The 25,414-nt window shown below is 51.5% G+C and overlaps 3 protein-coding genes and 3 pseudogenes across 3 annotated transcripts; 1 reads left to right on the plus strand and 5 right to left on the minus strand.

Annotated features, from left to right (window-relative positions):
• The first annotated feature begins 4,632 nt into the window (after nt 1-4,632).
• LOC120658035 lies at nt 4,633-6,321 on the plus strand (annotated as a pseudogene).
• Nucleotides 6,322-8,515: 2,194 nt separating this feature from the next.
• Nucleotides 8,516-11,151, minus strand: LOC120658037 (UDP-glycosyltransferase 76C2-like). Its single transcript, XM_039936242.1, has 2 exons — nt 10,567-11,151; nt 8,516-9,478 (listed from the first exon to the last, which is right to left on the minus strand). The coding sequence occupies exons 1-2, from the start codon at nt 11,063-11,065 to the stop codon at nt 8,547-8,549; spliced, it is 1,431 nt and encodes a 476-aa protein (XP_039792176.1). The 5' UTR covers nt 11,066-11,151; the 3' UTR covers nt 8,516-8,546.
• A 1,011-nt stretch (nt 11,152-12,162) lies between these two features.
• Nucleotides 12,163-13,846, minus strand: LOC120658038 (DIMBOA UDP-glucosyltransferase BX8-like). The gene has a single exon (XM_039936243.1). The coding sequence runs from the start codon at nt 13,771-13,773 to the stop codon at nt 12,286-12,288; it is 1,488 nt and encodes a 495-aa protein (XP_039792177.1). The 5' UTR covers nt 13,774-13,846; the 3' UTR covers nt 12,163-12,285.
• Nucleotides 13,847-16,192: 2,346 nt separating this feature from the next.
• Nucleotides 16,193-18,058, minus strand: LOC120658039 (annotated as a pseudogene).
• An 865-nt stretch (nt 18,059-18,923) lies between these two features.
• LOC120658040 (UDP-glycosyltransferase 76C2-like) lies at nt 18,924-20,939 on the minus strand. The gene is made up of 2 exons (XM_039936245.1): nt 20,207-20,939; nt 18,924-20,001 (listed from the first exon to the last, which is right to left on the minus strand). The coding sequence occupies exons 1-2, from the start codon at nt 20,706-20,708 to the stop codon at nt 19,091-19,093; spliced, it is 1,413 nt and encodes a 470-aa protein (XP_039792179.1). The 5' UTR covers nt 20,709-20,939; the 3' UTR covers nt 18,924-19,090.
• An 861-nt stretch (nt 20,940-21,800) lies between these two features.
• On the minus strand, nt 21,801-23,388 carry LOC120662380 (annotated as a pseudogene).
• Nucleotides 23,389-25,414: the final 2,026 nt, after the last annotated feature.

Raw genomic sequence — 25,414 nt, forward strand, 5'->3', positions numbered from 1 at the left:
CTCTTGCCTCGGCTTGAGCCACACGGATCTGATGCATTCTTATTGCGAGCTCTGCTTGCTCAGCCCGATGGGTCTGCTCCCTCAGGATGCTGGCTTGCTCATCAAAGAGCTGATCCAAAGAGGCTAGGTAAGTAGCCACTTGGTACAGGGGGTCCTCTTCATGGCGGCGCCGTTCCAGGCTTCTCATGCGAGCCTCCCAAACTGGGGTTCTGACGGCCGGAGGAAAGAACCTCATTGGTGTGGGGGCGATGTGTCCCTCAAAAATCTAGCACAAATAACGGAGCGCCTTCCTGACGACCAAGGGATAGGTGTCTTGATACCTAAACCCTGTGGCGGTCACTCGCCATGGCTGGATGTCGGGGTAGCGGTCACTTTTGGCGATGACCAGGATCACCCTGCAGCGGAGGGTACCATGGTGCTCGTACTCCCTGCTGTAGTACCTTGGGCATTCCGAAACACCAAGACTCTCCAGGGCATTGATCAAAAGGCTGGGGAAGCCAGGTGTAGCTTGGCAAATGCCCTGGGTCCATCCTTCCTCAGCCATTTGAAAACAAAGATAGGGTGAACAAGCTTTGCACAAATACTTGGGTACAAATGGGATAGATGGTCCTTATTATTACAACAGGGTGGGGTACATTTCCCATAGATACACGATTATTAGGATGGAGGCTCTAGCTTAGGTGTGCTACTCTCCTATCATGGGGACTCTTCCTCGATCTGGATAGGGCACTTCTTTGGTGGAAGACACTGCTCCAACACCAGCTCTTTGGTCTGAGTACCCTTATCCCAAAGGGTTTCTTCGGGTTCTTCTTCTAACAATCCAACTTCTGTCCTGAGCGCCTTGTGGTTTTGCCATTGAGTTTGGAGAGCGGCTAGGGAGTTCTCGGCTCGTATGGCTCTTATCCGTTGTAACTCCATCTCTTGGATTGCCTTTTCTGCCCTGCGGATTTGGTATTTCAGTTGTGCCTCCTATTCACGGTAGAGTTGGTCCAAGCCGGTGAGGTAAATGGATAGGTGGGAGACCGTATCTTCTAGTTCTTCTTCTTCCCTCCCAAGTCCTCTCATCTGGGCAATCCATGACCGTCCTCTTCCTTCAGTAGGTGGGAAAAATCCCATAGGAGTCCGCTGAAGATGATGTTTGTAAACCACATGCAGACATCGCAGGGCTTTTCGGGCGGCCTTTTGGTAGGTGTCTGGAAAACAAAAGCCAGTGGTGGAGATGAACCAGGGTTCCACGTCAGGATAGCGGGTGCTCTTTCCCACAAATATCATCATGTCACACCGAAGGGTGCCCCTGGAGTCGTACTCCCGGTAGATGTACTCCGTTGGGTCCACAACTCCGATGCATTCCAGGCTGAGTAGCAATAACTTAGGGAGGCCAGGCTCTGCGGGACAGATTCCACCACTCCATCCATTGTCAGCCATCCAGAATAGGGCAAGAGTCAGTGGTGAGTGTTTGTGTGGGAAAAAGGGATAAACAAGAAAAGTACTAATGTGGAAATGATTTAAAAAAGGTCTCGATCCTAGGGGTCACGTCCTACGGCCAACCTACGGCTCTGATACCACATGAAGCGTCCCCTCATAAGAGGTGACTCAAATGTGATACAAATATCAGTCTCAGGAGGCTGATAACACATTTATTACATTAGATGGTACATCACCGTATAACTCTACGCGGTAATGGGAAGTGAGGCGCCACTATCGCGAGGACAACAACTACAATCCAAACAAGAACATGAACCACGAAGAGGTCATCAGAGTCTTGCGCCATACGAAGCTTCCTGCGGGTGACCCTATCCACAGACAATGGTCGGGTGCAGAACGGAACCCCTACTCAACATCCTCGGGAATAAAGTCTTCTGTAAAAATTAAGCAAGGGCGAGTACAAACGTACTCAACATGTCCAACCACACCCACGGAGGGGGTATAAACAGAATATATGCACAAGATAAATCAAAGATAAGGCTAGAGTTTAATTTACGGAAAGCTAATTTTTATGCATGGGTTTATTTGAAAGAAAAGGGTTTTTAGAACAATTATCTTAACACGTAGGGTTGATCCACACAGGATCCATGTTTATAAGTTGCTACCGGACTCCTCATCTGCCGTAGCACACGGAATAGCTGCCGGACACTTTATCAAAACAACTCACGCCAACCCATCCATTCCCAGAAGAAACGCTAGTTGTGTGACCAAACCATAACTCGCCCAGTACCATGGGCACAACTATTCCAATAGATTTTATACTCTGCAGAGGTGTTCAACTTTCCCCACAAGTGGGGTACCATTGCACGATCACCTTAATGACGATGCAGATCCCAACAAAGTCATTACCCACCTTAGCTAGACCTGACTAGCCAACACGAAATCCATCAAGGGGTCATTGACCTATCACCGAGGTTTAACCGAGGCATAAGTCATCGCGATCTTATCTCTTCTCCTTGATCACCCGTTGCTCTTAGCTCTCCCGATGGCTATCAGACTAACTAGTGGGGTTTATGCTAAGCCGTTGCCACATACAACAGTCGAGAGGTTTGCACAATAGTTGAGTTAGGTAAGATGACACATCAACTCAGTCCTTAATTGTGACAAGATGGATATCTCCCAACCTTGGTCAACCACACAGGTACGAGCACACCTTTTGGCAATTCACACAGAAGTGCCATCCATCTCATCTAAACTCACCTTTCTTTTAGTTTCCAAAAATTCCACATTCTCCCTTCCCACACACTCACATATTTTCTTTTTATAAAACAAGTTGTACCATGTTCAAAGTCCTAAGCATTCTAGCAGCGATTAACATCCAAATAGAACAAATCATATTTAGACATTAATCTAGGCGTTCAAGGAATGGTTATAACAAATCAAGTGGTGCCTATCCAACCATGTTTTCAGCAGTCAAAGCATATGCAATTTTGTAAAACAGGCCAATAGGTTGTGTTTATAAAACTGGGGCAAAATATGCATCAAAGGGTGAGATTGAACTTGCCGTCTTCGAAGCCTTCCTGGAGCTCCTGCTCGCAGTACGGGTCTTCTGGCTCCGGCTCGCGGTACTGCTCGGCACACTCCTCGTTGGGTTCTCCCTCGTTCACACCGGTATCTACGGCACACACGAACAAACACACAATAAGGACAAAGAAATTAACGTTTTATCGTTGAGCTCGAATCAGGAGAAATTTAGATATGAAGATAGGAGAAATATTTTTGGGAGATGTTCTAATGGCCAGGCTAAAATAATGTTGGAAATGGTATGGTTGAGTTTTGGGATAATTGGAGGATTTTCGGCGCATGAAATGATAAGTTAACGAGGTGTTTAGGGGCTAAATACGGATATAAGGGCTTCTTTGTAATTATTTTTGAGATGGCAAGGGCTTGATTAGAATTTCTAGGAATTCATGGGTTACTCTGAAAAGGGGCAAGGGTATATTCAGAATTATTTCTATGTGGTGGAGGGTTCATTTGCAAATAGCAAAATAGGAAGGGCCTCTTTTGGAAAGGAACTAGAGAGAGGTGGGGTTCTTAATAGAAAAGGAAGAAGGGGATGGGGCTAAGGGCAAAACAGCCCTTCTTCTTCTACCTCACGACACAGGAACAGAGCAGGGAGGGGCGCACTACGCCGGCGCCAATTCCGGCGGCTCGGAGTGAGGGGGTTCGATTCCCATCCTCACATTGGGCGGAGGTGGAGCGAGGAGGGCTGTCCACGGCGGCGGGCGGAGGTGGGCAACGGCGGCTACGGTGGCGGCGCTACGAGGCTGGGGAGAGGGCGCGCGGTGGGGAGGGTAGTTGTGGTGGCCGAGGGCTGCACGGAGGCCCTATTTATAGGCCGGGCGAGGCACGGGGAGGGCATGGCGCACAGCGGCTGGCAGGACGACGAGCACAGCGGCCATTAATGGCGGTGGGGTGGCTCGGCTACTTGCCGGCATCCGCTAGCGGCGCGAGTGTCGAGGGCGACGGTGTGCAGGGGAGGACGAGCAAGTGGAGAGGCTGCAGCCAAGGGGACGCCGCACGGCGGCGTGCTGTGCAAGCTGCTGCTTGGGCGCGCGCGCTCGCGTCGAGGCGGGCGCAGGGTGACAAGACAGGTCGGGCAGGGTGAGCGGCGCGGCGAGCACAAGGCGACAAGACCGGTCGGGCAGGGGCGAGCAGCGCGGCGAGTATCCCGCGGCGCGTGGAGCGCGTGGGGGCACAGGGAAGCTGCGTGTGCTGCTTGTGGGCGTACAGGGAGTCTTGCGTGGGCAGGGAACAGGAAAGAAGAAGAGAAGAAGGAAGAAAGGAGAAGGGGAAAAAAGAAAAGGAGAAGGGAAAAAAAGAAAAGGAGAGAAGGGAAAAAGAGGAAAAGGAGAAAAAGAAAAGGGGACGCCGGCAGGATTCGCGGCGGCGGTCGGCCACGCGCGTGAGCTGCGGCGTTTGGCCGGGAAGCGATGCATGCGGATCGAGGAAGAACAGAGAGACGGGATGGTGATTGGTACTGGTGTCAGGACGGCGGATCGTCGGAAAATGATTTCAGGAGATTGGTCTCGGACAGAAAAGATTTTCAAATGATTTGAGCTCAACGACGAAAAAGATTTTGAAAAATATTTTTAGCGAGTAGTTTATTTGGGTGGATTTTCGTGATGTTACATTCATGATCTAGCTATGTTGTCTGGAAGCCACTCTTCTACATTGGACAGGCTACATGCATGGGAGAGAAAGCTATATGATGAAATCAAGGTACACAATTAGTACACTTACAGTAAGCTCAACTAATTATGTTAGTCTCCGATTTTTTCTAGTGGCATGGCATGAATTCATCATTAATTCCCCTCCCGACATAGAATGCCAGTTGTTTCCTTATATACATATATATAAGTGGTATATTTTCACAAGGGTTGATAACTGGCAGGCATGTAATGCTTGATCTTTATTAATCCGGTATTTTTATGTAATAGTTTAAATGTAGTTTGTAGGCCACTTGTGTGCTAAAGTGCTGGCTAGCAAAGAGAATAGGGCGCCTGCTGTGAGATGTCAATTGCCATTTGGGGTGACTTATCAGTTGGACTGTTGGTGGCATAATGAATCACTGTCACTATCTTACTTCATTATTTGGTTTATGCAGGCAAGTGAAAATGTGAGGAAGACCTATGATGAGAAATGTAACCTCCTACGGCGCCAATTTGCACGAGGCCTAAATGTACAGCTGATTGATAAGACTAGAGCTGTTGTAAAGGATCTCCATTCCAGGGTATCTGTTGCAGTTCAAGCGGTTGCTGCAATCTCCAAAAGAATTGAGAAGATAAGGGATGAAGAACTGCAGCCACAGCTCGTTGAGCTGATTCAAGGGTATATACCTGATAGCATATACCTGCCAATCATTTTTTTTTACATAGACGTAGTCTTGAGTTGTTTTTCCACAATTGAGAATGCAAACTTCCTGCTTCTTATATCCTTCCTAGTGTGTGTTAATAAAAAATTCTGAAACGTAACTATCACCCCAAATTTAGTTTTCCCAGAATGGCAGTACAATATACTGAGAATCAGAAGATTAAAATTCATGACTTACTCTCAGACCTCCCTTTGTTTTGCTAGATGTTCTGATGTCTCACAGCACAGTTCTACCTTCAGTCTTAGCTTATCAAAATCATCTTGGACTCTGTTGATTTTACAATGCCATGGTCATATTTTTTTGTGTATTAACACGTAATTGACCTCATGCAGGCTAATCAGAATGTGGAAATCTAGCTATGTTGGAATGTCACCACAAACAGGTCATCACAATCACACTTGCATACCATGTGAAAAGCTCAACCTCGGCGCAGCAAGGCGAGCACCACCGCCAGGCGGCGATGAGTCTGTGGAATGAGATGGACAGCTTTTCCTCCAGCTTCAGGAACTGGGTTACTGCTCATCAGTCGTATGTGGAGGCCCTGAACACATGGCTCCAGAAATGCGTCCTGCAGCCCTCCCCGTCAGGCTGTCTCCCCACCAATATTCGTCCTATGAAGAGACTGGCTCACCTTGACAGAGTCCCTCCCCGCTGATGAGCTATGCAAGTCCATCAAAGATGTAATGCAGCTCCTTCGTGACTCATTTGATCATCAGGATGATCAGAACAGGCCCAAAAGCGAGTCACAAGAGTGCGGGATGCTGGAGAACAATGAGCAGGAGGAGGCAAAGAGTGGAAATGTACCGGCAGCTGAAGGTCTGCAGTCGAAACTGACCATGGTTCTTCATCGCCTGACAAAGTTCTCGGAAGAGTCGCTGAAGTGCTACGACGAGCTCAAGCAGAACTATGAGATAGCTCATGATGATTACAAGAGAGTTGGACCAAATGCTCAACTTGCTTAACCCTATGTGTATGGTGGCATATGGCTTTTTTCTATCTGTTCTGGATGACAAATTCTAGCGTTTTGGTATATATTTTGTGGATGATCATATTATAGTACAATCTTTGCCCTAGTATTTAGTGACAATCTGTATGCCTCAATCTTTGGCATATTTTTAGCTTCGTCCCCTGTCTTTGATGCTGGTTGGGAAAGTGACTGTCCTTTATCACAACAATGATAAGACAGGCAAAGTTACTAGTAGTTCAGCATGGACACACCTTGCAGTTTGGTATAATATTGCACAAATATGGAAAACAAGTGATTTATGTTATTTGTTTTTGCCAGGCATCGAACCAAGCAGACATCGAGGCTCTACAGTCAAAGTTTTATACTGATTTTTGTTGTGAGTAATAATACTACCCATTAAAAAATTGTACCAAAAAGGCAATCTTACAGTTTATTCACAGAAGGCCTGCCTTTACAGTTTACGTATACCAGAATTCAAACTTATTTTCTCATCTATACATTTATTTTCTCATCTATCCACTGAGACTGGCCTTAGCATAAATATATTCAACTGGAGCGACACTATCAACGCACAGCTAAATTTATAGAGTTCAGGTTTCACCACCAGGTATGCAAACTCTACAATTCCATATGCCGCATTCACAACTTTTTCCTCTTTTCTGATTTATATCTCATGTGATCTGACCAAAATGTATTCCGCAGGCATCCTAGCTGCAGCATCTGCTATTGCTCAGGCTGCCCTTATCAAGTCCTAAGGTTACTTGCATACCAGGGGTGAAATGCTCCTGATTCATCCCTGTCTACAGCTGTAAAACTCATCATCATCATCATCATAGTCGCTTTCATCGTCTTCGTCGTTTCCCTCAGTCAGATAGAGGAGCATACCTTCTATCTTCTTCATCAACTCTTCCTCGATTGCGTTCACCTCCGCCTTGCGCCTGACCCAGTCGTCGTCCATCTCGACGTAGCCCTTGGTCTCCAGCTCATGGCGCACCCGCTCCTGCAACTCCTTGTTCCTCTTATCCATGCTGCGGATCTCGTTGGCCTGGGAGTAGAGCTTCATCTTGGCGTCGTCCATCTCCTCGCCCGGCAGCGGGACTAGACTCGGGTTGCTCTCCCTCAGCTCCTCGAGCTTTCTCGACCAGTGTATCGGCTTGCAGTTCAGAACCCAACGGATATGCTCTATAGACATCCGGTTCTCCGGCGGCGCTGCATTAACTGCCACCGCGACGGCGGTCGCCCCGCCTGCATCCTCCCCGACAGTGGCGCACTCCTTTAGAGGGGGCGCCAGGTGGCCAGCCACCGTCTCCGTCTCCGTCTCCGCCTTCCTCTTGGCGGAGCTTGCCTCCCTAACACCCCCTTCGCCTGTCACCGCCTCCACGCCTCCGGTGGCGCACCCCCTGCGCGAACCTTCCCCACCGGCCATCGTCGGCGAGACTTAACAACTAGTGCTCGGAAATTTCGATGCTTGAGGCGATTTCAAAGATGGAACCCTAGCAATCGATGGCGTGGTGGACGGCGGCGGGCGGCGGCTCGACGATCTATATTAGGCGGAGGCGTACCTGGCGTCGGATCCCAGTCGAAGTCGGGAAGACATTCGGAGTTGGATTGGAGTCCGTCAGTCGAGTCCGTCCTGGAATTGCAAAAAAAAAAACAATCCTTGGTAGGCTAGGATCTTACTATTGGGCCAGGCCTAACATTGGAATAAAGCGAAGCCCAATATTAGCACACAGAGTTAATGCTTGTTAGACCGGTTACTACTGTATGGGAGCGCACACACGAAGCGGCGGTGTTCAGGGAATTTCAGAAGGAAAATGGACGGATTATAAAAAGAGAATAAACGTTTTTCTTAAAAACTATTTCAAGGAACTACACTTTTCTGTGACACAAAGGTATATTTTTAAGAGTCAATTTCACAAAACTACACTTCCATGTATTGTCATATCACAAAACAATATATTTCTACGTACTTTATTTTTTAACCACATAACCACACGTTTTCTCCTTTGATCCAGAGCCCAAAGCTACAATTTTCTCTGCTGTCTAGGGTGCAGATCTACACTTTCTGGGACTCATCAACTCATGGCATAAAACGTACTCTTGCCTCCTAGTGTAGCATGCAAAAGCAATTTATTCATCTGAAACCATATGCATAGTAATATTTTCTGGATATATATATATATATATATATGAATGCTCTGTGTCATATATACTCCACAGCTACAAAGGAACTAATAAGGAGGAACCCAAAGAGAGACTATATATGTGATTAACCAACATATCAACGGCCTGATGAGAAGGCCCACCGCTCTCGAGGCACATCCGCGCTTTCTCCTTCAAACTCCTTGCCCTTTCTCTTATCCCCATCCCTTCCTTCTCCTCCATCAGCGTGGCGATCGCCCTCTGAATCTTCTCCCGTTCCAGCGCACCCTCCAGCAAAACCCCTATCTCCCACGCATCCCCAACGTACCTTCCGGTCGCTAGCTGGTCTCCAAAGCGAGGCGTCGATAGCACCGGCACCCCCTCGTAGACGCTCTCTAGCGTCGAGTTCCACCCACTGTGGGTCCAGAAGCCGCCGACGGCAGGGTGGGCCAGCACCTCCTGCTGTGGGGCCCACTCGACCACCTTGCCCCTACCCTTCACCGCGTTCTCGAACCCCTCCGGCAGCAGCTCCGATGGCTTCTCCACCCCAAGAACAAGGTCACCTCGAACCACCCATAGAAACGGCTTCCCGCTGCTCGCTAGGCCCCATGCGACCTCTGCGAGCTCGTGTCGAGTGACATGAACCACGCTGCCGAAGCTCACGTACAGCACGGAGCGTGGAGCTTGCGTGTCTAGCCACTCGATGCAACTGCGATCCTGGTTGAGGATGCTAGCCGCGGCGGCGCTGTCGGCTGGGGAAAGCTTGTGGAGCGGACCAATGGCGAAAACCGGGATGCCCTTGTCAGCGAGCTCGTCCCGGATCATCTTGAGCTCATGGGGTTCGAGAGCTTCGAATGTGTTGATTATGGCGCCGGAAGAACTTGCCGTGGTCTCGTTGGCCAGATTCAAGATCTTCATCAAGATTTCTTTGTTGGGGAGTTTGCTGGGGTCAAACAGGTCCCGCACTTGCAGTGGTGGCAGCTCCTTCACGGGCAGGAGTAGGTTGGACTCTGAAATGAAATGGAAAATGCAAGCATCTCCTTGTGAGGCAAGTATATGACATGTAAAAGTTATAATGTCTATCTTGATTTGACCATAGGATGCTCATTCCTCAGCTGACACATCAGCCAGTGAATAGGAGGAAGCTGTATACAACATATAATCCTTTTTCTCTACCAAACAATAAAAGAAGTGTTGCTGCTCAAGTTTATGCAGATCTGAAGCAGGATTTTAGAAGAAGTGTGGAGCTTAGTCTTTCTAGCTTTGTTTTTTAGTTTCTTGATTCCTACTTTGTTTCCTCCATTTTGAGGTTTAAAGTCTAAGTGCTCTTGTAACTTTTGGGCTGCATATATCCACTTGTGGGTATAGAGGCCGGATTGCTATTCGTTATCTAAAAACAAAACAATAAAAGAAATATCTATTATTTTATTATTTGGCTAACAAGCAGAGTTTTCACATTCGCTTTTAAGGTCTAGAAATTCTCACATTAATCGGAGAAAAATAAAAAAATAAAAATTAACCACCACTGAAAAATTAGTCTAAAATACTTGTGTGTCTAATTAAAAATCACCCACGAATGCTAATATAAAAAATTAAATATAAATATCATTTAGCTATGTATCAGTTACAAACATATACTATTAACAAAAATTAAAGGTAATAATAATCAATCAAAATAAAAAAAATAAGAATAATTATATGCATAATATTATTAAAGCTCAACGAATCAAATTGTTATTATAGATAGATCATATTAGAATTGTTTTAACCAACAATAAGACATAATTTACGATAATGAACATGATGATGTATGGTAATAAATAGTATAATCTTTAAAAATTAGTAAGAATACAATGACATGCAAATTTTTGAATTTTCAATACTAGCCACGCAAATGCGCGGGCCATACGCCTAATTTTTTTATTAAAATTAAAGGTCAAGAATTTGGCGATTTGTTGACTATATTACAAGTAATCTTGCTAGTGCTACAAATCTGACGAATTAAGTTTGAATAACATATTTATATCAAAGAAATAGAGTGATCACTTCTAATTCATCTTCATTCACATACATAAAACACAGTTTTTGTGCTACGAACCTTGCGCTGGCAAGTAGCCCTTGTCGTAGAGCATGTCGTAGGACCTGAACAGCCGGAAGCAGGCGGCGCTGCCGGTGTGCAGCACGAGCGTCGGCAGCCCGAGTCCGGCCGCCGCCTTCTGCACGGCGGTGAGCGTGGCGTCGATGACCAGGCACGCCAACCGGGGCTCCCCCGACCTCAGCATCGACGCGAGCACGGCGCGGACGCCCTCGGCCAGCGCCGGCGCCTCCACCGCGGCGTTCATGGCGAGGACCCTGTCCAAGCCGCCGCCGCCCTCGGTCGCGGCGACCGCGTCCGAGATGGCGTCGGGCACGGCGACGAAGGAGAACCCCGGGTGGCGGCGCGCGGGGTCCGGGGCGTTGAAGGCCGTGTGGAGGACGGTGACGGCGAGCCCCCGCGCGTGGAGCGCGCCGGCGAGCTGCAGCATCGGGCTCATGTGGCCCTGGAACGGCAGCGGGAACAGCGCGACGCGGGCGGCGCGCCTGTCTTCTCCGGCCATTCTCGTCCGCCGCAGCCGGCAACCTTACTACCTAGGAGAGCAAGTGAGCAGCTAAGATGTAGGATTTATCGGTCGGATTCTGAAGCTCGAAATGGCTACATAATAATATTTATCGATAGATGATGAATATGATCTACCGAGATGGGAACTGACAATGTCCATTATCTTTGTTTGAAGCTTCAAGGAAACTTCGGGAAGCAAGGATATGATAAGAAATTGACGGCAGGGTCAATTAAGGATATGATAAGAAAGTGATGGCCAGTGTCCGAACCAAACGCGCAGAAATCCAAATATTACTGTACAACACAAAACACAGGCCCATTGGCAGGTCGTAGAGGTGCCAATTGGTAACTATTAGGTGTCCCTCCAACCCTCTCTAGTTCAAAATTTTGTACTAATTCTTCAAAATCATATCTCAATTTGGAAAACTAGTACAAAATTTTGAACTAAAGAGGATTTGAGGTGCACCTAAGGGTCACCCATTTGCACCCCTAGCAGGTCGGATCAGATTTTGTTTTCGATAGGTCAGATCAGGCTGTGTCCATGATCAAAGTTCATTTTACACCAGACACCTCTTCAATTAATTTGCATGTTACCACTTACCAGTTTTGTAAAGCAGAATTTGTTATCACGGCAAGTCATGTTACCGCGAAAGTTGGTCCCAAATGACATTTTTTTTTACACAGATAGTACTACATTCGAAGGGAAAAAAGGAAAGATGTTACTACAAATGACATCAAGTTTATTAATCTTTTTTTTTTTGAAAGGAACCTGATTTTGCCTGACGATCTTAAGATATTTGATGTTTCGTGCACCGTGTTATTTGTCACTGAATCGTACTGCTGTTCTTGTTCTAGAAATGAAACGCCCTATAGTTCTTGAGCATGGTTCATAAAGTCAATGATTTTTTGTTCTGCTCGTTGTCCTGATAAGAAATGTAATTATAACTTCTCTTCAATTAACACCACTATTTTTTGAAGGACAATTAACACAACACTAGCAGAGAAGATAATTTCGAACAATGAACAGTTCATGTTTATTTGTTCTTGGATTCTTTCCTAGATGGAAGTATCTCGCTTGGTGAGACTGCCATCCAGTTTGCTGGCACGAAGCAGAAACACATCACATTGTTTGAAAAATTAGCAAACACATCAAGGTTGCCTCTCAAGTTACCATTCCATTCATGCCCGAATCATTCAGATTTCAGACATGCCCGCAGTTCACAGGGACAGTATGAACCGGACTAGACCGTCCATGGCCGAACTCGTAGCAGCAGCAGATGCTTGCATCTGCAGACGGTGTGCCCTCTCCCTCATCCGAGCTCCACCACCACCAGCCATGGCTTCCCTCACCGCCTTCGCCACCATTCCCCTCTCGACCACTTCTTCCCCAACCTCTAGCCCGACACCCCACTCGTGCGTCACGTACCTTGCGGTGACCATCTGGTCCGCGAAGCACGGCTGCACGAGCATGGGCACGCCTTCGCAGATGCTCTCCAGCGTCGAGTTCCATCCGCAGTGCGTCCAGAACGCGCCAATGGCGGCGTGCGCCAAGACCTCCCTTTGCGGGGCCCATTTCACGATCTTCCCCCTGTCCCTTACCTCCTCCTCGAACCCGTCCGGCAATGGCGGAGCCTCGTCGGCGGCGGCGCCGGCGCCGGCGCCGGCGGCGCCGCCGGCCACCGAGCCCGGCCGGACGACCCAGAGGAACGGCACGCCGCTGCCGGCCAGCCCCCACGCCATCTCCTCGAACGCGCCACGGTCGACGCGGGCCAGGCTCCCAAGGCTCACGTACAGCACGGAGCGCGGCGGGCGCGCGTCCAGCCACGCCAGGCAGCCACGGTCGGGCTCGTGCAGGCTTTGCTCCACCGGCGGTGGCTGGCCGAGCAGCAGGTGAAGCGGGCCGACGGCGAACGCCGGCAGGGACAGCTCGCGCTGGATCTTGGCCAGCTCCGCCGCCTCGATCGCCTCGAACGTGTTGATCACGATGCCGGACACCGAGGCTCGAACGGCGCCGGCAACGGAGGCGACGAAGCTGCAGTGCTCGTCGGTGTCGCGGCCGTCGACGCGGATCAGGTCCCGCACGCGGAGCGGCTCGAGGCCCGGCACCGGCTCGTCCAGCTGCTCCTCTGCCGGAACATTTGCAGCTGGCTCATGAACGCCGAGATCCAAGATCCAATGTGGAGAAAAAAAAAGGTTGCTCTTAGCTTGCTTGCCTTTGATGGGGACATAGCCGGCGTCGCGCAGCTGCGGCCCGGCGAGCATGTTCCGGAACGCGGCGGCGCTGTCCGTCCGGAGCGCGAGCGCGGGGACGCCGAGCTCGCCGGCGGCGCCCATCGCGGCGTAGCACTGCCCGTCGACCACCGCGCACGCGACGTCCCGGCGGCCGCCGCGCAGCAGCGACGCTAGGGCCGCCCGGAAGGCCGCCTCGCAGGCGGCGTTGAGGGCCAGCAGCTTCCTGAGGATGTCGGAGTCGGGGGAGGTGGCCTCGTCCGGGAGCGTCTCGTGGATGGGGACGAAGGCGAGCTCCGGGTGGCGCGCCGGGTCGGGGGCGTTGAAGCACGTGTGGAGGACGGTGACGCCGAGGCCCCGCGCGTGGAGGAGCGCCGCGAGCTTGAGCATCGGGTTGAGGTGGCCATGGAACGGCAGGGAGAAGAGGACGACGCGGCGGCGGTGGCCGCCGTCGCCGTGCTGCTCTAGTCCGGCCATTGCCGCCGGCAGAGTGGTTGCTGAGGAGATCACAAGCTAGTGGTTCGGAATTTGATTATGGTCAGTTGGTCACCCTTCAGTTGGTCATGGTCATGGTCTCATGGACAGCCATTTGGGGATCAGTCCGCATCCAATTTTTTTCCAAGCATACGGTTAGTACGGCCTTTGTCTTTGTGTGCGAACTGTGGACATGTGAGGCGCTCCATGCTACAGCAAGAGAGTGTCAGTTGCAAATCTGGTGGTCAGTCACCATCTTCCTAGCTCCGACACTTGTAGCAGGTACTTGTCTCTATATATGGCCAAATGTACCTTATTAGATGGGCTGCACGGAAAACGGCACTACAGACTTATTGGACCGGGAGCCCACTTAAGCCCTGTCACAGCGGTCGGCGTATATATACCGCGGACGACGCCTCCCACCCATTCTAAATCCAGCATAACCCTCACTCACTCCACTCCCTCACCTCGTCCAGCTTCCTCTCCCGCTCACCTGTCGCCTCTCCCGCTCCGGCCGTCGGATCTCTGCCGCCGGCTGCCGATGATCGTTGTTCTAGGCCATTTAGTCTTGCCCCTGTGCTACATCATTGCCCTCGGCTGTCCGATCTAGATCGGAGCTGCGGTCCGGCACGCGAAGCTGCGTTGTGCCTCCGCCGTCGGCCCGACACGACACTACCGTAGGACTTCTTTCCCTTCTAGTCCAATCCTCCTCTCCCATCTCCGATCTCCTCGAATCCGTCCCCAAACCCAAATTTTGAGTGTTTTGAGCTTTTTTATGGTGGTAGTGCCTGGGCCGCCACTACCATGGTGTGCTAACCGTGCCGCCAACATGACACGGCACGATTAAGTGCCTGTAGTGTAGTGCCTGGGTCGAGTGGCCAGCACACAGTGCCGGCACGGCAACGGCACGACTAAAGCTTAATGCCAAGTAGTATAGTACCAAATAGTGTCTAGTGTCGAATAATGTTAGTGTCGGACCGAGCCGGGCTGCACATTTGGCCATCTATATTTGTCTCTATGTTGACAAGTGCATGATTGGGCGCTAGGGAGAGATGGAGAAAAGATCAACTTCTTGCTGCAGCAAGACCCACTCACCCACCCGGTATAAAGGCGCTTCCAAATAGTTTTTTTAAATAAAGAAATAAACCAGCTTCTATATATATCCACGGCCCGCCAAAGGCCTGCCATCGTAGTGGTAGCATCGCTGGAGGCACTCCCCAGAGGTCCTGGGTTCGATCCCCCCTCGGGGGCGAATTTCAGATCTGGGGTTAAAAAAACTCCCTCGCTTGTCCCACGTCCAAAGCACTGTGGAGCCCGGCCTAACTCACAAGGCGACGGGCCTCCGTGTACGGGTGGGGCAGGGGTTCGGGGGTTTTCTTGGTCTGCTGTGAGAATGTCATTCTACCTCTCAAACAATGCCGTGGGGGCGGTCTCACCCCCCGCAGGTCAAGTTTTTATATATATCCACGGCCATGCATTACGAGAGTTACCAGAGTTATTAGACTCTAAACCTCAAATGAGTGATTTAAAGAAAAAACAAAAAAAATATAAAACAAACAAAGAAAACTAGAAGGCTAAGTTTCAATCTTCCTCTTCGTTTCCGCTTCAATCTTGTAATATCTTCGCATAACACCAATTCATCATATTTTTCATCCACTTAGAAACTTGATATTAGGATCATTTGTTGCTTGCCAAGTCTCTCCACGTAAACCTCCATCTAGCGCATGGGTACGAGGTGTCAACATCGCCTCCAGGGAAGGAGTGGCACCAAAAGGTGTCACCAATGTTGACGCTAGTGTAATGAGGTGCTTCCAATAGTTGGTCCACCAAGAGCTGGCACAAGCACTCTTGTTGAGCATGTCTGAAACATGCTGCATACCACTAGGGATGAAACGGACGGAACGGATGGGAAAACCTTTCAACTGTTTTCGTTTCCGCATTTTATTACGGGAAACGGGAGCGAAAACGGGATATACCAGTTACGGAAATGGGCGGGAACTGGAAAATTTACTGGAAGGCATTATTGTTTAATCTCCATTCACCTTATATAAATATAACACTACACACTCCTTAATGCAAGCTATTTTTTCAAAAAATATGATTAAGACTTCTTGTTTCCTATGTTTAAACTTGAAGTGCACCGATTGATGTTGCGGAACAAGAGAGGATATATGGTGTGCCTAATAAATCTTTTCTGAATTTTATAAATACGGGATCATTCCGGTTAAAAATGGAATCCCACAAATATGCACCACTTCCCGCTTTCCATTGCATTTCTGTATTTGTCCGTAAATAAGGAAACTGGCGAGAAAAATATAGAAATACGGATGGGATCATCCCGGTTTAAAACGGAATCCCACAAATACGCACCACTTCCCGCTTTCCGTTGCATTTCTGTATTTGTCCGTAAATACAAAAACTGGCGAGAAAATATAGAAATACGGATGGGATGGGATTTTGTCCGTCCGTTTTCACGCTTACATACCACACGGCTACATGCTGACGAGCTGTGAGATGGAGGTGCCATGCACATCTGATGGCAAAGAAGAAGTGGCCTAACTACATGGTGTGATTTGTGAATCATTTAACTCATCAGCAGATATGAGCATGACAGTATTTGATATGTAATTTTGCTACACATGTTTGATTTGCAGTTCACAAGGACACCATGTACTGCACTAGACTGTCCATGGCCGAGCTAGCAGCAGCAGATGCTTGCATCTGCAGATGGCGCGCCCTCTCCCTCATCCGAGCTCCATCTTCCCCAACCATGAGCCTCGCCACCGCCTCCGCCACCCTCCCCCTCTCCACCACCTCCCCAACCTCCATCCCGACGCTCCACCTGCGCGTCACGTACCTCGCGTTCGCCATCTGGTCCGCGAAGCACGGCTGCACGAGCATGGCACCCCTTCGCAGACGCTCTCCAGCGTCGAGTTCCACCCGCAGTGCGTCCAGAACGCGCCAATGGCGGCATGCGCCAGGACCTCTCTCTGCGGAGCCCACGCGACGACCTTGCCCCTGCCCCTCGTCTCCTCGCCGAACCCATCGGGCAGCGGCGGCGGGGCCTCGTCGTCGCCGGCGCCGGCGACCGAGCCGGGCCGGACGACCCACAGGAACGGCACGCCGCTGCCGGCCAGCCCCCACGCCGTCTCCTCGAACGCGGCGCGGCCGACGGCGGCCACGCTCCCCAGGCTCACGTAGAGCACGGAGCGCGGCGGGCGCGCGTCGAGCCACGCCAGGCAGCCGCGGTCGGCGGCGCGGAGGGTCTGCTCCGCCGGCGCCGGCGCCCGGGACAGCAGGTGCAGCGGCCCGACGGCGAAGGCGGGGCGGGAGAGCTCGCGCCGGATCGCCGCCAGCTCCGGCGCCTCCATCCCCTCGGACGTGTTGACGACGACGCCGCACGCCGAGGACAGGACGGCGCCGGCGACGCGGGCGACGAAGCTGCAGAGCTCGTCGGCGTCGCTGCCGTCGATGCGGATCAGGTCCCGCACGCGGAGCGGCTCGAGATCCGGCACCGGCTCGTCAAGCCTCTCCTCTGCAGGATTGAATGGTAGATTTTTGGAAACTAAATCAGTGGCATGTTCATGGCCGGTGCGAGGTCGCCGGACTTTGATGTACTACTTGCCTGTGACGGGAACGTAGCCGGCGTCGCGCAGCCGCGGGTACGCGAGCAAGCTGCGGAACGTGGCGGCGCTGTCCGTGCGAAGGGCGAGCGCGGGGACGCCGAGCTGGGACGACGCGCGCAGCCCCGCGTAGCACTGCCCGTCGACCACCGCGCACGCAACGTCGTGGAGGTGGCCGCCGCCGCCGCGCAGCAGCGACGCGAGGGCCTCGCGGAAGGGCGCCTCGGAGGCGGCGTTCAGAGCCAGGAGCTGCCTGGCGATGTCGGCGCCGGGGGAGGTGACCTCGGCGGGGAACGCCTCGCGGATGGGGACGAAGGCGAGCTCCGGGTGGCGCGCGGGGTCGGGGGCGTTGAAGCCAGTGTGGAGGACGGTGACGGCGAGGCCCCGCGCGTGGAGGAGCGCGCCGAGGTGGAGCATCGGGGTGATGTGGCCTTGGAACGGCAACGGGAAGAGCACCACTCGCCGCCGGCGGTGCTGCTCTTGTCCGGCCATCGGCTCTGGAGTGGACTCTCGACGGCGAGTGGTTGCCGCAGTGCGAGGTCAGCAGATGGTGATGCCGAATTGGTCCGGCTCATGAGCACTCATATTGGTCATCAGTTGAATAGCATAGTCCGGACCATGTGAAATTTCTTTATTATATATTATCCCCTATCAATATTTGACAATTGAACGGACATCCAACCAAAAACATCACATTTAATATTTGGACACATGCATAAAGTATTAAATAAAATTTATTTATAAAAGTTTTTGCACGGATAGTTTCGCGAGATGAATCTAATGAGCCTACTTAATCTATGATTTGCAACAGTGATGTTACAATAACCATCCACTAATTATAAATTAATCATGGATTAATTAGTCTCATTAGATTCATCTTGCGATTTACAACCCATCAGTGCAAAAAATTTTGTATACTTCAAATTAGTAAGATTCTCTTTCAAAATTTTTTGGCAAAATAATAGATTCGTCCTTCCACGCTAGGAAAGTGTGGGATTCTTTCCTAGATCGGACTACTGCAAATTTGACAGTTTTTTTTACCAAAAATCAGGCAGCCATGATTTTCAAGGGTGTCTAATTTTTCACTCTCGAAACATTTTTAAGTTAAACTGCTGCTTGTTCTTGAGTTAGGAGATGTTTCAAGAAATGAAGGTGTGGCCATTGATTGGATCATGTGTTAGATGTGCATCAATAACTGAAAGATCATTTTGTGCTAAGCAAATCTTTTGCACTGAACTTCTGTCTCAACTCTTTGGCTCTGATCTTGTCTCAACAATGGAATCAATCCTCAATAAGTGAAAAAAAATAGGAATATTCTGAATGGATCAAGGCGCCTGCAATAAAATCAAACATATCAAGGAGCTCGATTCTCTCCGGTCCAAGATCTCATGGATTCATTTACCGGTCGCTGTCGCAAACATCTGTGCTTTCAAAGAACTACTGAGAGTCCCTACAAAATACTTAGTTGAATGTTCATTTTGCACATGTCTGACTGAACATGATATATATAAAGCAGCACAACACACAATATAATGGCAAACAAACAATTATAAACCCAGTAGAAAAAAGTTGACTTATTCAGCTAGATCCATGCATCCATACACATCACAGCTCCAGAGTCCAGACATCCATATCATGGTCCTGCTTAATGCTTATACCAGATGCTACTACCTCAACTAGGAAAAAAAAGGAAACTTTCAGAGAGAAAGCATGTGATCTACCAATTTGTCAACGGCCTGCTGAGAAGACCCACCACGCTCAACGCTCATCCTCACTTTCTCCTTCAAAGCCCCCGCTCTTCCCCTCATCGCACCCCCCTCACCTTCTTCGTCTTCCATCAGCTTCCTGATCGCCGTCTCGACCGCCCCTCGCTCCACCGCACCCTCCAGCAGAACCCCAACCTTCCATGAATCCGCCACGTACCTTCCGGTAGCCAGCTGATCCCCAAACTGAGGCCTCGACAGCATCGGCACCCCCTCGTAGACGCTCTCCAGCGTGGAGTTCCATCCGCTGTGGGTCCAGAAGCCGCCCACCGCCGGGTGGGCCAGCACCTCCTGCTGCGGGGCCCACTCGACCACCCTGCCCCTCCCCGCCGCCGCCGCGCCGAACCCTTCCGGGAGCTCCGGCGGCCTCTCGTCCACCCCGAGCACGAGGCCGCGCCGGACCACCCAGAGAAACGGCCTGCCGCTGCTCGCCAGGCCCCACGCGACCTCCAAGAACTCGTCCCGGGTCACGCGAGCGACGCTGCCGAAGCTCACGTACAGCACGGACCCGGGCGCCTGCGCGTCCAGCCACTCGACGCAGCCGCGGTCCTGCTCGAGCAGGCTGGTGGTCTCGCCGGCGCCGTCGCCGGCGGCGAGCTTGTGGAGCGGGCCGACGGCGAAGGGCGGGATGCCTTTGGGGGCGAGCTCGTCGCGGATCAACTTGAGCTCGTGGGGTTCGAGAGCTTCGGACGTGTTGAGGATCGCGCCGGAGGAGCTCGTCGTGGTCTCCGTGGCCAGGTCCAGGATCTTCTGCCCAATCTCCTTGCTGGGGAGCTTGCTTGGGTCGAACAGGTCGCTCACCTTCAGTGGTGGCAGCTCCTCTATCGGCATGTCTAGGTTGGACTCTGACGCCATTGATGAAGAGAGTTAGTTAGCATGGTAAGAAAGTGTCATGGTGAAATTGTTCTTGTTTATTATACTAGTATAAAAAAGTAGATGATTTTGCAAGTTTTTGTCCATGTGACCATGTGTAGGATTATTTAGGGGAAATTCAGTGTAAAACGTTGTAGAAACAGAGGAAGTCTTGTACTCTTGTTAGTTGTTACCAACCTGTGGATGGCAGGTAGCCCCTGTGGTGGAGCATGTCGTAGGACCTGAACAGGCGGAAGCACGCGGCGCTGCCGGTGTGCAGCACGAGCGTGGGCAGGCCGAGGCCGGCGGCGGCCTTCTGCGCGGCGGGGAGGGTGGAGTCGAGGACCAGGCACGCCAGCCGGGGCTGCCCCTCCGCCGCCATGAGCGACGCGAGCGCGGCGCGGACGCGCCCGGACGCCTCCATGGCGGCGTTGAGGGCGAGGATCTTGGCGATGCCGTTGGCGGCGGCGGCGGCCTCCGGGATGGCGTCGGGCACCGCGACGAAGGCGAGGCCCGGGTGGCGCGCGGGGTCCGGCGCGTTGAACGCCGTGTGGAGGACGGTGACGGCGAGCCCCCGAGCGCGGAGCGCGCCGGCCAGCTGCAGCATCGGGCTGATGTGGCCCTGGAACGGCAGCGGGAACAGCGCGACGCGGGCGGTGCCCCTGCCGTCCGCTCCTCCTCCTCCGGCGCCGCCGGCCATTCTCGATCGCCGGCGCCTGGTGCCTCTCGGTGCTCCGGCTGCAAAGCTTGGAGCTGCTATATATAATAATAAACAGTGGCAAGCACGATGGATCAATGGCCTCAGATATTTAAGCAGCTAGTTGACCATATATAGAGTAATCCTCCACGGAGCCCTCCATGGCTGCTTGGAGGAAGCTTCGTAAAGCCATGGATGGATGCGTGCCCTCGCGGCAGCCACAGGGATATTGTTAAGAATTGGACAGTCTGGTCAATGGTGACTGCCACTGTCCGGAGTCCACCACACAGGTAGAAATGGGCAACGGTTGACGGATCTTCGAAAAAGATCGTATATTTCTTTTTTGTGTCTTATAATCTTGTGGATTCGGAGGGAGTACTTGGTCAATATACGTGAACACTATGTACAGTCAATTGCTCTTGTACTCAACTCAATGGCGAACGCAGAAATGATTGGCAGAAAGGGCTGCTTTTTTTTTCTTTCTTCTCTCGCCTCTTCTTTTCTTTTTCTTCCTCATCAAATTTGTAGGGGCTCGGGAGTGGCTCTATGGAAATCACGGCGGTAGGGGGCTCGACCCTCTCCCGCTAGATCCACCACTGCTTGTATTGGGCGCGTTTAGTTATCAATTTTTTTTGGGTAAAAATTTTCGACACCTTTTTCAACACTAATTATGATTATTAAATATAGACTAATTATAAAGCTAATTACACAGATGGACGGGAAATTATGAAGCGAATGTATTAAGTATAATTAATTCGTCATTAGAGGTTGTCTACTGTAGCACGACATTGTCTAATCATTGCATAGTTAGGTTCATTAGATTCGTCTAGTGATTTCACCTGATGTTATGAAAAAGGGTTTTGTTAGTTATCCACATTTAATACTCGTAATTGGTGATCAAACATTAGAAAGCACTGTAGCGCATAAAAAAATTTGGTAACTAGGCCTCAATATTGCCCCGTGAAGCAACATGTACAACGAACAGGGGAGATTGAACGACAGGATAGCAACTACTGTCCTAGCTCAAGTTTGAGATACTGATTACAACACGTGCATGTATAAGTTTTCTATGAATACGTTGAAACTATTTGAAGGAAAACAAAGCAAAACAGAAGCTGCTATATCAAGGGGACAAACTTCGACCAGAGAAATCAAGAGAGCATCAGAATTACGCATGAATTGTTCATCAACGACTAAATGCATCCAATAGGCCTCAGAATATCAGCCACTAATCTCCTCCCAGAATGTTTAACCCAACACATCCATGCATGTGATTCACACTTCACAGAGACAGTATGTAGCTGACCAGCTTGTCCATGGCAATCTGAGAAGATCCAGAGGTCTCCAAGCAGCAGTCTGCTACTCTCCTGCCGAGCACCTTGGACCTCTCCCTCATCTCGGCCGCCGCCTCCCCCTCCATCAACCTCCTCACAGCGTCCCTGACCCTCCCCCTCTCGAGCTCGCCTTCCAGCTCGAACCCCACGCCCCAGACCTCCTGCACGTACCGCGCGTTCATCATCTGGTCCACCGCGTCCGGTCGGCAGAGCATCGGCACCCCCTCGCCGACGCTCTCCAGCGACGAGTTCCACCCGCAGTGGGTCCAGAACCCGCCCACCGCCGGGTGGGCCAGCACCTCCTGCTGCGGCGCCCACCGGATCACCATGCCCCTGCCGGCGACGGCGTCCTCGAATCCGTCGGGGAGCTGCACGCCGTCACAGCCCCGGACGAGCTTGGGGTGGACGACCCAAAGGAATGGGTGGCCGCTGGCTGCCATGCCCCAGGCCACCTCCAGGAACTCGCCGGGATCCATGGCGGCGAGGCTCCCGAAAACTCACGTACAGCACCGAGCCGGGGGCGCGGGCGTCGAGCCACGCCATGCAGCTGCGGTCCTGGTCCAGCAGGCTGCTCACGGTGCTCCGGGAGGAGAGCTTGTGGAGGGGCCCGGCGGCGAGCAACGGCGGGAGGCCGGCGCCGGCGAGATCACCGCGAAGCCGCTCCATCTCGGCGGCCTCCAGAGCCTCGGAGTGTTGATGACGACGCCCAAGGAGTTGCGCACGATCTCGGTGATCCGGGCGAGGACCTCGCGGACCTTGTTGTGGCTGCTCACCAGCGATTGGAAGAGATCCTGTTGGGATCTTTGCTTCTTAGATGTCCAAACAGGGAGCATGAACAGTATGAAAATGACAATGAAAGTAAACACTTAATTCTTCAGTAATAACCAGAAAATTCAACCCTTTACACTGTGGAGAGAGGGGCTATTTATACCCCTAGCCCTCGGCCAGGTTTTCCTAAATTGCCCCCTTCCAACTCATTTACAGCTCACTTACAGCCGGTTTCGGGGTAAAATTACAAGGTTAGAGGTGTACAAATCCGACCTTCTCACGTATTCATGTTTTACACGCACGCTTACACCCGACGAAGGTCTTCGTTTCCTTCGGGGTACTTCGGAGGTCACGGCCTTGAAGGTTCTGTCTTCGAGCGATCAGCCGTCGCCTTCGTTCCCGAAGCCGACCCCCTTGGTCCCGAAGGTCCTGATCTTTAAGTTTGTGCTTCTGAGTAACCATTCGTCACCTTCGGCCACCCGAAGGTGATATCCTTCGCTCATCACAGGTCTTGGTCTTTAAGCTTGTGCTTCTGAGTGACCATTCGTCACCTTCGGCCACCCGAAGGTGAGACCCTTCATTCATCACAGGTCTTGGTCTTTAAGCTTGTGTTTCTGAGCGACCATTCGTCTCCTTCGGCCACCCGAAGGTGAGATCCTTCATTCATCGCAAGTCTTGGTCTTTAAGCTTGTGTTTCTGAGCGACCATTCGTCACTTTCGGGCACCCGAAGGTGAGCTCCCTGGCCTGGGCGATCTTGGGAGCGACCGTCGCCCTTCGGGTATGCTCGCCTTCCTTCGTTGGAGCCCTGCAAACGAGTTAGGGAGCATTTTCGAGGGTGGGAGCCTATCCGAAGGTCCAATCCCCAACAGTAGCCCCTCGAGGGCGAGGTCCGAAGCCGACGGTCCGAACCCACGTTAAAGAAGAAGATTGTGTGTAACCTTCGGGAAGCTCCTGAGGAAAAACGTCTCCCGAGCCGTCGGCTGCAACGGTCGGTTTTAGTTGTGCACGTGTCAGACTCCGATTGTGTCGCTTGGGCGGACGACTCCTCGATTTTACCATTGGTACTATTGCTTTCCCCCGCCTATATAAGCGGAGGGGGGGGGGGGTAAAACCTGTGCCCTCTTGAGCTTTGCTTACCTTCGACGCTTTCTGCTATAAAGTGTTTCTTCCGTATAAGCGGAGGGGGGGGGGGGGGGTAAAACCTGTGCCCTATTGAGCTTTGCTTACCTTCGACGCTTTCTGCTATAAAGTGTTTCTTCCGAAGGTTCCGCTTCGTGCTTGATCAAGCTGCTCGTATTTCTCGGTGTAAGTAGAATAGCGGTTCATGGCTCGCACTAAGCAAACAACGAGGTTGATCGAAGGTTCGTTTGAACCCTTTTTCCTAATTTGCCTTTCTTCGTTTTATGTAGATATGGCATTTATTAAGAGGGCGATTCTCCGCGCAGACTCTGATCCCGTTGAACACCCCGAAGGATCCGAGGCTTCGCGTTCAGCAGTCTAATAAGAATAGGCCAGCGAAAGTCTGTCAGGGGTTTCAACAAGTGTTTCCGACCTGATGGGTCCTGAGAAGCGTAAGACCTTGCTCTTCGAGCCATCTGTCGTCTCCCAGAGTACGATCGATTTCTATGTTTCGAAAGGATATTTTCCCGAGGGGGTGTGTTGCCCTCCTGGCCCAGAGGTTTTCCCGGTGCCTCAGACCGGAAAGGTGGTTGTTTTTAAGGATTTTTTTACCGCTGGGTTGCGCATTCCGATGGATCCTGTAGTTCCGAAGCTACTAGAGCCATTCAACGTAAAGCTTCCCCATTTCACCCCGAACGGGATAGCAGCGTTGTCAAAATTTTTGTGGGTTGCGAGGACGTTCGGTGGTGGGGTGTCCGTTGATGCCTTTTGTAGGCTGTTTCAGTTGCACTGTCAGCCTCGGAAGGTTTTTGTGGATGATGATGATGAAGAGAGTGAGGTGCAAAATGGGTGTTGCACCTTCGTTCCTCGCAAGTCCAACAAGAAGACAGGCTTGACGAAGGTTGTGCTTGCCGCAACCCAGAGAAACAAATCGGAGGGGAACTGGCTGGGGTACTGGTTTTATGCCAAAATTGGTTTTCCGGATCCCGAGGGTTCGAGTGAGGAGAAGTATCTGTTAGCTTCGGATATCGAGCGTTCGATCACACTTATCAACCTGCGTACAACAAGCGTGCGCCGGGCTTTAAGCCGTGTGTGGAAGCCTTCATGACAGCTTGCCAGGTTTGCGGCGGTAGAGATGTGGTGGAAGAGTTTTTGGCCGCGGGGATTTGGCCTTTGTCCGCTGGTTGGGCTCCTCGAGGGTTCGAGCGAAAGCATTTTGCTGGGATGGAGTATGACTTGACCTCTCCAGTTTTTGGGCTTCGGAGGCCCGAGGGTTCGAGCGATGAGGTGATTGTTGCCGAGTTGGAGCAGCAGGCCTCGGAGGTCTTGGGGCCTTGGAACAGGAAGGAATATCTTTTCTTGGTCGAGATTTACAAGAGGAACCTTCGTTTGAACAGATGTTTGGCAGAGATGGGCGTGGAGTACGGCCTTCGGCCGGTACCTGCGGGTGCGGTTCCGAGGATGACGTCTCCGGGCAATGTTGGCTC

This window comes from Panicum virgatum, chromosome 2N, assembly GCF_016808335.1.
Source record: "Panicum virgatum strain AP13 chromosome 2N, P.virgatum_v5, whole genome shotgun sequence".
Taxonomy (NCBI): domain Eukaryota; kingdom Viridiplantae; phylum Streptophyta; class Magnoliopsida; order Poales; family Poaceae; genus Panicum; species Panicum virgatum.